Source organism: Monopterus albus, unplaced genomic scaffold (genome assembly GCF_001952655.1).
Source record: "Monopterus albus unplaced genomic scaffold, M_albus_1.0 scaffold41.1, whole genome shotgun sequence".
NCBI lineage: Eukaryota > Metazoa > Chordata > Actinopteri > Synbranchiformes > Synbranchidae > Monopterus > Monopterus albus.
The window spans coordinates 4,528,782-4,546,229 of NW_018127921.1; the positions used below are offsets into that span (position 1 = coordinate 4,528,782).

The following is a 17,448-nucleotide window of genomic DNA, read 5'->3' on the forward strand; positions in this document are numbered from 1 at the left end:
AAAGGTTTAGGGTTTAATCTCAGAGCTAAACCACTTTAAACATGTGGGACAGAGAATTCATGAATATGAGAAATACTGAACAAAGTACCACTTTGGGGAAAACTGAATAGAACAAAATGACCAATGAGCAGCTGTTAATACTACACCACTGCCCTCTGCAGGACAAAAGGACAATAAACCTATAGTTTACTTTTTTATTGAACTGAAAAAAGGGGGAGGGGTCTACAGCACATCTGAAAAAAGGGTATTCATATTATTCCTTTTTGATTTTTTTTTAGCATCCTCTGTCCTGTTATACATGTACACAGAAGTCATGAATCATTTGAAATGCACTTCAAATCTGGTTGTCCCTGCTTTTAGATACATAAAATGTTCAACACACTTCAGAAAACAGGAGGAGGAACATTGTATCAGTGCTCAGAAGCTATTTTACGTTCTGTGCACTTGAAGAAAGAGAAGAGTTTTGTCCCAGCACACACAGTCCATGCTCTGTGAAGGCTAGATATGCACATACAGGGAGGATCACAGATACAAAGCTGCAATTGCTTTATGGGATGCTAGAAAATTCAGCCACTGCCTGAAGTCAAGTGAGGCATTTGTAGATTTCCCTACTGGCATTGGCTTCATTAGACAAAATGGATCTCTGGGGGAATTTGGCTGTTTAAATAAAAGATGTGAACAAATCCACCAAGGCTCTGAGGCCGAGTTTCTCATTTGTGAGTATTGGTGCACGGCTTCTTCATCTCTGCAGTGACTCGTGAACCTGAACACCTGTACTTCATTATCCTTTTTTTCCCTATTTCCAATCCCTCTCAACAGTATCATTTGAACATTATTGTTGAAGAATATCAATTTCCATTTCTCCCCCCTTCCTCGGCCTTAAAAGCTTTGTCCAGGAGGGGTGATGTTGCACCCAGTGTCCCGGCACCACCCCCCCTTCAGCTGCACATCAGTGCAGTCCATTCTTCCAAACACCGCAAGGTCAACAGGGTTTCAGGGCCTCAGTCACTGAGAAGCGCGACGACTGAAGCCAAACAGAGGTTTTAGACTAATCTACAGGGAGACCTCATCTTCCACACTTTATTTGCAAATGATTGAATCATTTAATTATGTTTTTATGTTCACCAAGAGCTGTAGAAGTCAGGTTTTTAAATGTAAAAGGTGATTGAACTTACTGAGATTTATTCCTCTTTGGTGATCCTGAGCTAGTTTTTGATCAATGGGTCAGCCTTTTCTCAGGTAACAGAGGGATTAATCCACAGAAGTGCCATTTCATACACTATACTTAGTGTAATGGAAGATTTAGTTCATTATCCATAAACCATTTTCAGTAATGTATATTTTGTAATAGTCATTATTAGGGAAAAAGTGATTAAAGAAGACACTTTACTGTGCAAACATATGAAATATTTGTTGATCAATTCACCAGTGGTGTGAGCTGTTCTCGTGTTGTGTTGTATGTTTTCTTAAACCTTTACAAAAATAATGAACAATAAAGGTTCAAAACGGTTTGTTCCTTTGAGGAAACGACTTTAAAAAAAAAGAGAATCAGCTTGTTGTGTCTCACAGTAGGAAATGAATTGGAGTTTAATGGTTTGTCAAAAAAGCCTTAAATCATCCTTCACAATTTCTTTAGTGTAAATATTTTTTTCATTGTGATTCTTTGTATAATAACTGTCTGACGTGCTTAATAACACAGCAATATTAATTGCCAAGCTGCCACTATAGATTCACATAAATATAAAAGGAATACTTTGAATTTCTTACTTGAATTACTTTTGCTAGAGATGTTCCTCTGTTGTCCTGTTTGTTTTATTATCCATCTGTTTTACTACAACACCTCTCTTTTTGCCAGTAGCCATGTTTGCCCCCGAGCCATTTTAACAAACATCTAGTGAGAGCAATACATTTGAACACAGAAGAAAAACAATTTTAAAGTGATTTCATGAGACTTGTAAGGTAGATGTAGACAGGGTTTACAATGTTTTGTCTGCAACATTGAGGGGAAAAAAAAAACTCCATCTCTTACTAAACTGTGACATCTGTTTACAGGAAAGCAGTGCACTGACTGATTTGGGACCACACGTGCAGATACTGTTGAGATACTATTAATAAGTGCAGTTTGAGATTTAAGGACCTTCGGCTCAGTTTCGTCCAGAGTTCACAGCCTTAGTTGTCCTTGCATTGATGAAATCAGCTTTCTTGTACCCACACTGTTGACAATAAAGAAAGTTTTAATTATGGACTCTATGTTGTAATCCAGAGGGTCTGAAAGCCGATTTGAACCCGTTTTATTTTGGTGCCTCTTAGTGACAGCATCAAAAGTACATGGTGGCAGACAATGCACCCAACTAGTGAATTAAATACTTGACAAATCAGTCCTACAAATGTAATACTGCCAGTAAGCAGTACTGCTTACAGACTTGGTACTGGCTAAATACCGACCAGAGACATTAAAGTGTTTGCCAGAACAACTAGTTTGACAAAATCTCCTGAACCTCTAACATTTCTATGAATATGAACTATTCTGACTTCATGCAGACATCAGCCTAGACTGATTACTATGCTGCCACCATCCTCGGAGAAACCATACTGTACTGTAATGACCCACCTTCTTGTAGGACCCATGGAGGTCAGTGTGTTTCCACATGGTGTGCAGCAGGACGCATGCTGCCTGACCTGCTCTGGTTGGTCCACAACTAGGAAATTGAAAAGTGAAATTACTCTTTCCTATCTACAGAACATGCTGCATATGTAAATGCAGTATAGGTGCATTAAGTATAACTGCACATCCAAGGTTAAAGGAGAGGTGCACCTGCAATAAATCAAGCAAAGCTAGAAGGCACTGTATATTTCCTTTTTTTACAAAGTCTGTGATTTTAGGCTCCTATGTTTACACTGAACTTATTCATAAGAGTGTTACAACGTCCTTCATAAACTCCTGATCATGAAACTGGAAGTTATTCAGTATCATATATGATGTCCTTAATGATGAAAAGTGACTAACCCATTGTCTTTTCTGCTAATGTTGAGGATCTTCGGGAGGGCTCCCCGATTGACGATGGCTCTGATGTTTTGTGAGTCAGTCTGGCTCAGATTAATCAGAATATGACACAGAGAAGCAGTCACCTCAGCGGGTAGGTCAGTGCTGGTGTCGTCGTTTGGCAACATTCCCACCACCTCCGGCAACACTTGCTTGACTTGATGTGTGGAGTTGTAGGTGTGCAAAGTTATAGGTACAGGGGAACAAAAGTATCGGCACATGCATGCTTTGTGGAGAAAACCAATACTCAAAATATCATAATTCAGCTTTGAGTTTCTTGACTTACCAATTTCAGGATGCAGTTCCTGGTAGCGAGAGAGGTTTTTTATTAGAAACAAGACCGTCCTCTTTACATCACTCGCTCCCTCCTGTAACAACTTCCTGACATGTTGAAGACCATTTTCCCGTTGAACAATGGTGAAGGCGATGACTTCAGACATCTGCCACACCACAGAAAATATATTAGATGTATTGTGATTTATTGTGTATTTAAAGCTCTTGATACATGATAACAGCTATGTTTTACAAAGATGTTTTGTAAACAGGGTAAATAGTTTGACAGAGAAGTGATGGTTTTCATTATGGTCAGTTTCTTCCGTTAAACATGTTATCTCCTGCACATTTTGTCAAAGAAATCAAATCTTTGCTGGCTTCACTCTCAAATGCAAAAATAAACACAAAATACATATTTACTGAAAATATTATTGGCTACTTTGACAAAGTAAACAATCTTAAGACATCGCTTTGCATTCTGGTAACTTGTGATGAATATTTTATTATTAATAACTGGTGAGATATTTTATAGTATTAGATAGTATTTTACCCTTTCAGAATCAGAATTACCTGGATCTCCTCTGACCCACAACTAAAAATTTTATCCACATATGCATTGATAAAATCCAGCAGTTCCATCTCTGTGTTGAAACTATCAGAAGGAATATAGCTGAGAGGAAGTTCACATCTATTTCGTCTTACCGCTCCATTTCCAGCTGTGATGTTCTGCAGAGCTCCAACAGCAGCCTCCTGAGAGAAGGGACGCACACTGCGGGCAATCAGTGACAGGTACATCCGGATAGTGATAGGACTCCACAGCCACTCTATGCCACAGGGATTAGCCTTCTCCTCCAGCAGGGGGCTCTGATGCTCCAGATGCTGGGAAGAAACGGTTACGAGCTGCAGCTTTCAGATGAACTCACTTGGTTCATATTGACAGCAAGAGGCAGGAGATTAGCAATGAATAACATTAATTTTCTTGATCTTGTTTTGCTGTTATTGTGTGTGGTGTGGAGGCATTTAAGGTTTACTTAACCGAGAAAGCTTGGTTAAATGTAAATGCCATTTTGCACAATGTAAATTCACGTAATGATAAAGAATCGGCACTGCCTGATGTAGTAATTGAGCAGCTTCAATGCAGATCATTGTTTGAAAGGTCTAACAGGAAAGGCGTTTTTCACTGCAGACAAAGTGAAATGTAAAATGAATTTCCCACACTTTAATTTATAATGGTTACTTCTTAAAAATATATGTACTTATTGTTGTGTAGACTTGGTTTAGAAACAATACTGATGAGAGCAGTGAGTGAACGATGAACTGTAACATTATAGTAACTTTAAAAAACTAAAATGTAGCCGATATAAAAATATTGATTAGATTTCAGCAATACTGAGCTGCTGGCACAGATGTACCTGGCAAAGCAGGATTGTAACATGCATCATGTGCTGTGATGTTTCTCTCCACGCACATTTGAGCAAGAAAAATATGGCTGCTTTATAAGAAGTCGTTTTATGGGTGATTAAACCTGCAGCACGTTTCACAATATCAGTCTCAAATATTATACCTTGAGGACACGTGCGATGCTGTATGAAGGGATTACCTCTGTGATCCTTGCGCTGCGATAAACAAAGCAGCCGACAGGCTTTGGCTTAGGAGCCAGGTTTTGTCGAGACTCTCTGAGATCTTGAGTGAACTTCTTTGGAAGCTCTGCCTCAATCTGATAAGACAGGTTGTGTAGGATGCACGTGCAGTTCTCTGTGGACTTTAGAGCAGATACAACTATAGATTAATATCAAAATATATACACAAACATACATACTGTAGAAACGACATACTAAAGCTTGAATGGAAGTCATAAGTGATGATTTTTCCTTTGCAGTTGAGACACGTCCAAGAAATAGTACTAGTGTGTAAATATGAGAGGTCCTTTAGGAAATAAATAAGCATAAATAAGCAGTTATATGCATACATGCCTGTGAAATACTCACACATATGCATGTGAAATATTCTTACAGTTAAATATGAAACTTGTACATACATATATACAGTATTGTATACATGCAAAATCATGCATATGAACACTGCACATATCCATCCATTATCCACACCACTTATTCCTGAATAGGGTTATGTCAGCCCTGTGATTGACTGGTGGCCTTGTCCAGGGTGTACCCTGCCTCTTGCCCAGTGTCAGCTGGGATTGGCTCCAGCCCCCCGTGACCCTATTCAGGGATAAGTGGTATAGATAATGGATGGATCGACACAATGTGCATTTCCACATGCAGCATGTGCAAGTGTCATACAGTGGTGTGAAAAAGTGTTTGCCCCCTTACTGATTTCTTATCTTTTTGCATGTTTGTCACACTGTAATGTTTCAGATCGTCAAACAAATTTATATATTAGTCAAAGATAACACAAGTAAACACATCATGCAGTTTTTAAATGAAGGTTTTTATTATTAAGGGAAAACAAAATCCAAAACTATAGAGCCCTGTGTGAACAAGTGTTTGCCCCCCTGTCAAAACACTGGTTTATCGCACCTGAGTTCAATTTCTCTTGCCACACCTGTTCGCAATCAAGAAATCACTTAAATAGGACCTGCCTGACAAAGTGAAGTAGACCAAAAGATCCTCAAAAGCTAGACATCATGCCGAGATCCAAAGAAATTCAAAAACAAATGAGAAAGAGAATAATGGAGCTCTATCAGTCCGGAAAAGGTTATAAAGCCATTTCTAAAGCTTTGGGACGGCAGCGAACCACAGTGAGAGCCATTATCCACAAATGGCGAAAACATGGAACAGTGGAGAACCTTCCCAGGAGTGGCCGGCCGACCAAAATTACCCCAAGAGCACAGCGACAACTCATCCAAGAGGTCACAAAAGACCCCACAACAACATCCAAAGAACTGCAGGCCTCACTTGCCTCAGTTAAGGTGAGTGTTCATGACTCCACCATAAGAAAGAGACTGGGCAAAAATGGTTTGCATGGCAGAGTTCCAAGACGAAAACCACTGCTGAGCAAAAAGAACATAAAGGCTCGTCTCAGTTTTGCCAGAAAACATCTTGATGATCCCCAAGACTTTTGGGATAATACTCTGTGGACAGACGAGACAAAAGTTGAACTTTTTGGAAGGTGTGTGTCCCATTATGTGTGGCGTAAAAGTAACACCGCATTTCAGAAAAAGAACATCATACCAACAGTAAAATATGGTGGTGGTAATGGGATGGTCTGGGGCTGTTTTGCTGCTTCAGGCCCTGGAAGACTTGCTGTGATAAATGGAACCATGAATTCTGCTGTGTACCAAAATATCCTGAAGGAGAATGTCCGGCCATCCGTTTGTGACCTCAAGCTGAAGCGAACTTGGGTTCTGCAGCAGGACAATGATCCAAAGCACACCAGCAAGTCCACTTCTGAATGGCTGAAGAAAAACAAAATGAAGACTTTGGAGTGGCCTAGTCAAAGTCCTGACCTGAATCCAATTGAGATGCTGTGGCATGACCTTAAAAAATGCTTGATTGCAGTTGTTGCTGCTAAGGGTGGCCCAACCAGTTATTAGGTTTAGGGGGCAAACACTTGTTCACACAGGGCTATATAGTTTTGGATTTTGTTTTCCCTTAATAATAAAAACCTTCATTTAAAAACTGCATGATGTGTTTACTTGTGTTATCTTTGACTAATATATAAATTTGTTTGACGATCTGAAACATTACAGTGTGACAAACATGCAAAAAGATAAATCAGTAAGGGGGCAAACACTTTTTCACACCACTGTATTTCACATGTACATATGTGAGTATTTCACAGCTGTCTATGTGAACAACTGCTTATTGATTTCCTACGGGGCCCCTCATATGCAACACATGACAAAAAATACAAAATAAAAATTTTTTTAAAAAGTGCAGACGAAAAACTTCCTACTTGTGAATTTGTAACAAGTTACACTTTAGCTCCAAATGCCAAGCAGTTTGTTGTGGAACAGACTGAAGATAAACATTTTCTCTGGAATGCTTATCATTTTCATTTCACCTTGTCATCTGTCTTATAGTCAGCAATGGTTCCTCGGATGTAGTAGACCAGAGAGTCTATAAGATTCTCACACTCTCTCATTGCTTTCCTGCTATATGGACTAGCAGAGCTGAGATTTCTAGAAACAAACACAGGCAAAACAATTATGGAATGTGACATTTTTGTGTGTTTCACTCAGATAAGCAGTTTTCTGCCCCACTGAACCATATTAGTAAATTCAGTAATGCTAATAATGAAGATTTCCCAGATCATAACATCAACTGAAACATCAAGTACCCTTCTGTTTACTAAGCTATTGCATGAGTTAATAGATGCACAATTTGGGATCTCTTCCCAAAGCCGGCAGCAATCATGACAAATTATTTCACACATTACCAAAGAATGTTTATGTAATCCAAATTTCCATGGAAAACAAACAATTAACATTCAAACTCCACACAACAGCATCTTTCTGTAGTGATGAAATATGAATCAGAGATAAAGTCTTTTTTACAGAGCTGAAAGGGGTTGAGAACATGATAAGGAGAACTTGATAACATTGGGCCAATGACAACTGAGTGATTTCAGTTCAGCAAAGCAGAAAGAAGAGAGAGCTCGATGAATAATTCAGTCTTTCACTGTTTTCATCTGGCTATAGTTGCCAGGGGAGCAGTGGATCTGATATCTCCTGCTTTGTAAACACAGAGATGATACATGTCCAAACAAGAATTTGTTCTGTTACAAACCAACAATATGATGATACGTAATCTTAGACAACAACAGATACATTGTGATTTAACACAATACTATGACAGTATATTTGGTGTCAAAAGATGTATTCACTTCTCTTGCATTTAACGCATTAATGCATTTCAGAAGACTTGTTTTTAAACCATGCTAAATATTGGACACTTTTCATAAAGTGAAATGTTTACAATGCAGAGTCAGACCCACTACATAAACATAAGCATGCCAACATTATTATTTACCTCAAGTACAGCATCACACCTGCTGGCATAGCTGAACATGCTTCAACTGTCCTGCTGTTTGTTTTCTTCTTCAATTCTTTTTATTGACTGACAACAAAATTTACTTAAGTCAAAAAGGGCTGTTGCCCTTTCCACAGAAATACAGTCAGTGTTTCCTAGTTATTTCAGCAGAATTCAATGTTGACAGACTGATAATGTGGATGGCTGATGACTCTTGCCCTTTGTAATAAAAATAAAAATTATTGCTTTATGCTGGACAGTGGCCAAACATGGGCTCCACTGTGTTGCGCATTCATTGCTTGTAAACCTTTATCTTTGTGCACCTGTCTCTCCATACGTGCCACAGTATAGTCAATATTCCTTAAGGATTTGATTTCCAGCAAAGTGAAAGAATATTTCTGCTGAACTTTTGAAATTCTGTATGGTATTTCACATAAGCTGATTATCTGATACCAGTAGTGGTGTCCGTTTACTTTAATTAATAATCTACACTCCAAAAGCTGTCCAAGTATCTCGTTTCAAAGCGAACAAAGAAGCCTACCGCAGGCAGCCTGTAGCATGGTAGAAAACATCAGCATCAGCTAGGAACTCGTCTTTTGGGTTCTCGCCTTCAGAAATGCCTGAACTGGGCACCAGAACTGACTGGGTGAGGATAGACAAGGCTTCCCTGGAGAGGCGCTCCTTTAAAAGGTCATGAGAGGAGAGGTTCCACAAAAGACCTAGGGACCAGATGGGAATAAAAATATTTATCTTAATTTTAGCTAAACTCAAGGCCTTAAAAACAGTACGTGTCCATGCTGAAGAATCCATGTATGTGTCCATGACTGAGAATCAGCACAGACAGTATGTGTCCATGTAAAAGACATAAACCCAGTGGGAATAACAGAGTTTCCAAACCATGCAGTGATCATATATCAAAAGACATCATGGGTTTAAATATTCCATTTATTTAGCCAAGTCCAAAACTAACCAGTAAGCTGCTGTCTGGTCTCCACATCACGACTGCTTTTCAGTGCACCTAAAATGATGGCCAGGCCATCACCCTCCTCCACCTCCATCTTATTTTCACTGCTCTGGTAAACAACATTACGCAGAGCCCCAGCAGCGACACACTGCACCTCCTCACTGTCATTGTGGAGTAGCTGGAGGAGCCTCCCAATCCCATGGAGATAGGACACCTTGAAACAAGGGGTGGGGATTTATTGGCAGACATAAAATAACTTGTACGACTTGACAGCCATGGCTAACAACATGAAAGGACTGTTAACACTCCCATAACCACAGCCAAAGTAGATTAGCTGTGTTATTGTTCCTGCAAAGCATATCTTGGAATTGCACTTCAAGAAATTTTAACCAGGACAGTGTCAACATTACAATGTAAAAATTGTACACCTGTTCATGAGAAGTTTGCATGTTCTCCCCATGTTTGTGTGGGTTTCCTTCCACCCGAAATAGTAGGATGAATTAAAAATACAAATTTCATTCACTTGGTTTGGATCCGTTGAAATGTGGTCATTAACCTACTACAAACGTTTTACAGTCCTCTAGATCTTGTTTCATTATCTTGTCTGTTGAGGTACTAGCTTAAGATCTGCTTAACTCTTTCAAAACAGTCCAGTTCAGAAAATTAATGTCTTTTGCTACAACAATCAGGGGTTAAATTGATTCATATAACTGTAGAATAGAATAGAATAGAATAGAGAGAGAGAGATACAAGAGTTTTAATTACTCCCTCACACAAAACTCAAATTCTCAACAGTAAACAAATTTGAATCCTGTCTGTGTGTTTCTGTATTTCAGAGGTAAAGCTTGGGTTTAACGCTTTAACTGTGAACAAATTCTATTTTGAACCACTATATAATGCATATGATTGTTATATGTACCGTCTTTCTGGCCTTGCTGCTCTTGAAACACTGATTTTGTATGACGCTGGCTGCACAAACCAGTGTTTCCTCATCATCCTGGGTCAACAGGTTCACAGCCTTCTCCAACGTCATCTCTGAAGGCTTGCTCTCTGACTTCCTGTGTGAGGAAGACATCCATGAATTCAAATATATTGTACCAATCTGCTCATGGACAACACAAAAACACATTAAATTATTAAATGTACAAAGTGAGAAATGTACGTAACCAAACACACAGTCTTACAGTGCCATGCCATTTTGCACCTGCATCTGGTGAATGGAGTGTTCTACTTGCATCTGCCTCCCTGTGTCCACTTCCACGCTGGTGACCGACGGTGGGTATGAATGCAGTCTGCGGAGCCGCTGCCCATTCCCCTTGACCTGAGCCAACCGGGGCAGCCCTTCATCTGGCTGGACAGCACCAAGCATCATATCACTGTGTCCCTGCACAGTGTGTTTCTCCTGTCTGGCAACAGTTTGGTTATGACTCCGGGGAGAAAAATATTCACAATTTTGCTGGAGTGCTGCACTTGCAAACACAGGTTGTGGCCCTGACATCTGTCTCAGCATCCTTGGACGGATGACCCCATGCATAGAGGCAGATGTGTGCAGCTGTGTGCCTCGAGGCATCTCTGAGAAGGCGTAGCGCCTAAATACATCAGAACCAGATGATTGGTCCAGCACAGTGCCCACCCTGTGTGACTGACTGGGCTCAGGGACAATGTATGTCCCATAATGCAGGGTATTATAATTAAAGCGACAGCGAGGGCTCTCTGGGCTCTGTGATGGAGACACTTCCACCCTCCTGGATGGGCCCCGCACATGGTTGCTTGAAAGGGAGCGGTTGGTGTAACGCAACTCATTTACCTTTAAATAAAGAAACACAATTATTCTGTTAGTGCTCTCACAGCAACTGTGAGGACTTTACATATGTGACATAGTCCAAAATAGACAGCACTGAACACTAATTATATTTTATTGTGGTCTTTGAAGGTTGTTGTGATGCCTTGTACAGTTAATGAGTAATACAAAGCATTATATTAACTAAGCAAATTCTACAGTGTGAGTGCAAGTGTGCTTTAAACAAACATCTGTGAATTATACTAAGATTACACTATAGACAAGCATTTTTACGAAATGCAATATGGTACATTTGTCTAAATCTATATGGAGCCTGAAACTGACAGAATGTAGTTGAAAGCTATTAGACGTGGAAAATATAACTGAATGCAGAAAAAAAATAATAAATAATGTTGTCAAATGATAACTTTGTTTTTTTAACCTGGTGTATTTCACCAAAAAGTGTCTCTATAGCTAGTGCTAATTTTGCTTTCACTACCCCCACTGTAGAGATTCAAGAAAACAAAAAGTAGCATTAAACGGCCGCACCAGGCCACAGAGAGAGCTCGGAATAAGCGGGCTTTCAGTCAAATCATTTCTCATGCTCATCTTTGAGTCAGAAGAAAAAAACAACAATTAGAGCAAAGGATGATCACCCAGTAATCAAGTCAAGCAGCATGCTGAGCTGGATATTCTTGTACAGGATGTTCTTATGCAGTTATCTGTAACAGCTACCCCAGATGGCAGCCCAAATATTCCAGGTATTGTATCTGCTTTCCGTCTGACTCAGAGAGAAGCGTGAGAAATGATTTAATTGAAATCATGTTTATTCTGAGCTTTCTTGAAGGATAACCGATCTTTTAACACAACTCTCCATTTCGCTTGAATCGCCACAATGAAGGTAGTGAAAGTAAAATTAACACTAGCTATATAATCCATATACCCACTTTCAGAGGAAAAAGCAAGTAAAAAAAAAAAAGTTATCCTTTAGATAATTTAAATGAGTGTAAAATGCTGCATTAACCTCCAACCAGCTATTTCATAAAAAAGCAAAAGCTTTTCTAATGTACTCTGTGTATTACATTATGTTTTCATGCAGCCAATTTTATAAACTAATTAGAAGTAAATGAAGTACCACTTTATTTTAGCACTAATCTTTTGACAAAAATTACAATTACTTTCAGGGCTCCACACACCTAGAGCAAACAGCATAAAACCATCATAAGTCTGAATGTTGAACTGAATGTTAAAATACAGTGATGGCTCTCAACATAAAGCCATTTGACTACATTCAAATTCTGGAGTATAATATTCAAAGTGCTGCATGATATGTTGATTAGAATTTTAGTAAAAACTGCAAATAGATAAATCTTTCATTAACACATCAAGAAGATGATACATGTCATAAAACTGGTTGTGTGTGCGTCTGGGCATGCATGAGAGTCCCTTACCTTTATGTTTGATAGAAGTCCGTCTGTAGCATCAAAGCTCTTTGCATTTTTTCTCACTGAATGGACACTGCCTGAAACATGTCAAAGAGCTTTTGTCGGTTTACAGTTTCACACTATAATTACCTAATTCACAGAAATACTTCCTTGGGTCAGGGGCGTCAATCTGGCTGCCTGAGCCAAGAAAGTAGTGTACACAGTCACAGTGCTGCATGCGTCTTTGTAAAACCAGGGCAAATCAAACGTCTTGTTAATTTCTACTGAGAGATTAATGAGAGGAAGGCAAACGGAGGAACAGGAAAGCAGAGAAGTGAGATGAAACGGACTCCCCCATGACTTTTTAAACCAAACAATTAGTTGAGAAAAATAATCAGAAGCTTAGATGATGACAGTAACAAGTCGCACCTCTATTAAAATGAACACATGTAACACATTTTGCTCCTGAATAATTTGACTCAGAATTCATTAAACTTAAAAAAAAAAAATCTTTTCACCCTTGTCTCTCTCTCTGAGGAATCCTTCCATTTGAAAATAGTACTTCCTACTTTGTAAACAAACACACCAAACCACCTTGTATAAATATATATATGTAGTATAATAGGCCTATTAATAAGCAATGGCAACTGGAATGAAATCAGTGCTGTGGTGAAAATATTCTGATTATTCCTGGTTGATGACTGACTGGAGTTCACAGCTGACACACTGCTGTTGAGGTTACAAGTACATAATAAACAGTCCTGTCGGTGAGATGTTACGTTCAAGCTCTGTCAGCCGTCATCACCCTTTAAGTGGATGGATGAAACTGCAGAAACCTGTTGGACAAAGGAAATACTATTGTGTGCAACATGCATTCCAGTCACAAAACAATGCCTGTATCCAAAGGACAGTAGGCCAAACCAGACAGAGAAGGTCCAGGGGGACCAGGGACCCAGGGTGGTTACAAGATACCAGAGGGGACAACCCCCCCCCACCAAAGAAAAATTGTTCCGCTACTCAAATTTAATACTAATACTTATTTTCTTGTGAAATTATTTTTTTTACCACTTCAGGCCTCTACAACTTCAAATAAAACCATCTGAGAAGCTGTTTGGTTGAACTACCCACAATTCACACACATACTCAACCAGCGAGGAAGCAGACAATGTTTCACTTAATCAAGTCACCAAACAAAAATGCTGGGAACTCCGTATGAATAGTGGGAGGAAACCAATGCCCCTATGCCCAAGTGGCCTGAGGATACCTGTGCGAAATCTCTGAAAGCCTTTTGTGTGGCGCTGTGGCACGTACGTTGAGCCATGCATCAACCATAATCAAAGAGGAAAACTTGAAATGTTACCATTTAACACAGCCTTTTTCGACCTCCGTGCCAGTGTGAGCTGAACTTGCTGGTGAACACGCCGACTCCGCTCGTTTGAACCGAGTTTGGTTGAGGATCGTGTGGTCGGCAGAGCTAGACTCGTGTCATCCAGCACAAAAGCCTCCTGCGCAGGTAACGCTGATTTCAAAAACACCTCCTCCATCTTAAACAACTCCAAATTCGCTCAGAGTCGAGATCCTTTCATTTGACTTGAGAATATATACCTGGACGAGATGATTAATCCTGCTTTATTGTCTCTCTGATCGCTCAGGTGGGCCGACCAACGTCCTGCCTCTGGGGAGGGCGGGGCTACAGACGGCGCACCTGAGGTGTCAGGTGTCTGCGGGGTGGTGCTGCTTTAACGTTACTTTTCACTATTACAATCAGGGTGATATATAAGTACTTTTACTCAAGTACTGTTCTTAATTTTGTCTTGTAGGCTACTTTAAGTGATCCCCTACATTTCCTGCTACACTGCACCGCACAGGCATCCAACAGAAGTAGTGTTTCCACCCAAGTAATAGTCTGGCTCATAACGTAACCAACTATCTTGTTTTTATTGGACAGATATAAGAACTAAAATGTCAGACTAGCCCTTAAAATTTGATCCACCTTGACCAGATACCTTTATTTAAATAAGGTTTTGGAAGCATGATTTTACTTGAACTAGAGTGGTCCCTCATGGACTAGTGACTAGGATTCAGTGTTCTCGCCACTGCGGCCCGGGTTCGAGTCAGTGTTGTGTCAGGAAGGACATCCGGCGTAAAACGTGCCAAATGTCAACACTGACGATTCGCTGTGGCGACCCCTAACAGGAAAAGCCGAAAGTGACATTCATTCATAGAGTATTATTACTCTGTGGCATTACTACTTAGAATCTGTCTAAATACTTCTCCAACCCATTATTGCTTTTTCATAAACACAGCAAGTACCCATACTGATTTATGAATCAATCCTTCCTTAAGATTTTGCAGAACAATAGCTTTGGTGCCCCTCCACAGGGATGATTATGTAATCGAATTTTGCCTATTATATCAGCAATCTTCCACTAAGGACTGAAGCACCACCTACCTTGGCTGGAGTTAAAAGGGGAAATTGGTGTTGGGCCTGCTGAGGCAGGTGTGTTTTCCAGGGAACAGAGCCATCATCAGTATTTACACAAGTTGTTAAGTGTAACTAGAACAAGGTTTAGAGCCATAAATTTGATCAGAAACAACTAATTGACATTTGTGGGAATGTTTTTATTTGGCTGAAGGCATCCACATTTGGGTCTTCATCCGGTAGGTAGCTGCTCCACCTGTTTTTTTTTATCTTAGGTGAGAAAAAACACCAAACTTCTATTCTTCTCTATTGTTAAGTTATAAAAATGTGCCGTTATGTTACTTCCAAACAAACCCGGATTACTAGGATAAGCTGCCCTGTTCTGCATTAGACTCTGGAATCCCAGACTTGCAGTGCAGGTTTATGCGACTGTCATCTGATACCCTGCAAACTGTCTGACCCTAAAAATGTCAGCCAATAAATGTGTAACATTACAGATGCTAATCCCTGTTGAGAATGGGGGTGGAGGTGGGAAGTGGCTGACATTTTTACCCTTGGGACTAAAAAGTCCAATTCTATTAATACACTACACATTCCAATGTTTTCTTTTTCACTTGAACAAACCAAAACCATCCGAATCAAATATAATAGCTCACTAGCTGCTCAACCTCTTGTTGATGCGCCTTCTTCTTGAAACAAAGGCACTCAATATGGAGTAGGCTAATCATAATATTCATAATCATGCTATTTTGACTCCTGTTGCCTATTAATAAATGAAAATGTAACAACAGTGATAAGGTTTCCCCTTTAATCTCAGTCTGTAGAACAATCTTTCCAGTTCAGTTCTTTAAATCACTTTCACATTAAACTTTTTTGTGCATAATATTCATGAACAAAGTCATTCGTTTTCTTTGAGGAAATGTGCCAGACACATCCTTATGATGTTACAGTGTGTTCAGCTGACATTCAATGTGCCCAAATCCACAAAACATTTAGCAGTGGATGCTCATGTCCAGGCTGTCTTACATTTTTGGGTTTGTGCTCACACATTTTTATTGTGGGATTCCTGTCCTCACTGTTATGCTTTACCCATAAGAGGATCAGTTACAGATCAACAAAGCAAGCTGACATTAAGCTGTAAAACATCAGGTTTAATAGGTTTAACTTAAATTTTTGTTGATTTGGACTGTAGTTTGAGATAGTCCTATATGCTCAGTTACATAAGAAGTGAACTGTAAAAGAGTATGGGGTGAAACATAAGTGACTAGTTATAGTTTCAAAAATGGAGGACGTAGTCTCTAAAAACACACACATTCCACATTATAAATGATTATATTCTGAAATAACTGATGAATTTAATCAATGTTGAAGATATTTTTAGCAAAGTTGCTGACTTACTAGTTTTTTTTATAACAGGACATCAAAAACAGTTCCATCTGAACACTGACGCATTTTCAATTTGGCACATCGTTCAGCCCAGCATGAACACTTAAAATATTTACACATATTCAGAGGTTGATATGGTTGGAGTCCTTATTTTACCCATCAAACAAGGTTGCAAAATTATGATGCTATAGAGACGTTATCACACTTTCGCCCCAAGGAAGCGGAGGGAAAGCATAGTTTTAAGAATGAGATGAGTCTGCGGTGAATACAAAGACTTCAAATGGGAGATATAAAGCAAAATTAGAATTACATAACAAAATAAAGATTTGTGGTTGTCAGAATTTTTTCACTCAAAGTTCCAACACATTCCTCTGGTCATTTTATTTTTATGTTCTAAAGCTGCAGTTGTATATCTTTATTTAAAACATACTTATGTCATAATTTATATCTGCTGATTAGGTAAACAGGATATACATATATTCTGGGGGTGGGTTAACACCTCTAAAATTTTGAGGATTCTTCCTGCATTTTTTGAATTAACCACATTTTGAAATTTTATGTCTACATGTCCTAAACCCTCTCATTCTGAAATGTAACTCTTGGTTCATTATGGACAACCGCATGAAAATTAACCAAACAATTTAAATTGTTTTACTTGAACCATCTCTGTTTCAAACTAAAACTCAAACAAACCAACTTTCATATCCTAAATGCCATTGATAAAAACATCCTGTATTGTAATACAAGTTTTATCCTGCCCTTGTTAAAAATGTTTAAAATAAAAAGAGAATTTTTTTTTACAGATTCATTCATTGTCAAACACATTTTCAACATCTCTCTTCCAAGCTATTTACAAAGCTCTGTATGGTTATTAGTCGTCATTCAGCTGTCGACACAGGAGAAAGTCTCTTGTTTTCAGTGAGGGTTGGATGAATAAGCAAACCAGTGATCTGAAATGTGACATTTTACCATCTGAGGTGTAGTAATTTCATCGTGTCCTGGTATTTATGACTAAGTTGGAGGAGGGTGCCTTTAATTCAGACTTGGACAAATGATCCCATTGGATTTGTACATGTCTTAAACCTCATGACACTCCCACAATTTTGATTGTTTAGACAGTAACCAAAAAAAAAAAAAAAAAAAATTTCAAAAATATTACATT

The 17,448-nt window shown here is 39.1% G+C and overlaps 1 protein-coding gene across 2 annotated transcripts; it reads right to left on the reverse strand.

The window, feature by feature from the left end:
* Positions 1–217: 217 nt before the first annotated feature.
* On the reverse strand, positions 218–14,188 carry pkp2 (plakophilin 2). Of its 2 annotated transcripts, none has more exons than XM_020599428.1 (13): positions 13,839–14,188; positions 12,506–12,576; positions 10,510–11,081; positions 10,194–10,332; positions 9,281–9,488; positions 8,852–9,029; positions 7,343–7,460; positions 4,917–5,078; positions 4,019–4,195; positions 3,330–3,483; positions 3,008–3,200; positions 2,612–2,699; positions 218–2,213 (listed from the first exon to the last, which is right to left on the reverse strand). In XM_020599428.1, the coding sequence occupies exons 1-13, from the start codon at positions 14,020–14,022 to the stop codon at positions 2,145–2,147; spliced, it is 2,313 nt and encodes a 770-aa protein (XP_020455084.1). In that variant the 5' UTR covers positions 14,023–14,188; the 3' UTR covers positions 218–2,144. The 2 variants fall into 2 exon arrangements, with proteins under 2 accessions (XP_020455084.1, XP_020455083.1); XM_020599427.1 differs by having other exon boundaries at positions 10,459–11,081.
* Between the last annotated feature and the right edge of the window lie 3,260 nt (positions 14,189–17,448).

What these genes read in the sequence shown, in the direction of transcription:
- pkp2 (XM_020599427.1), bottom strand. Translation starts at nt 14,022, where the DNA reads ATGGAGGAGGTGTTTTTGAAATCAGCGTTACCTGCGCAGGAGGCTTTT. An exon ending in GCAGCAAGGCCAGAAAGACG is followed by an intron (nt 9,489 to 10,193) that starts GTACATATAACA and finishes CCTTGTTTCAAG; the next exon opens with GTGTCCTATCTCCATGGGAT. An exon ending in GGAACTGCATCCTGAAATTG is followed by an intron (nt 3,201 to 3,329) that starts GTAAGTCAAGAA and finishes CCACACATCAAG; the next exon opens with TCAAGCAAGTGTTGCCGGAG.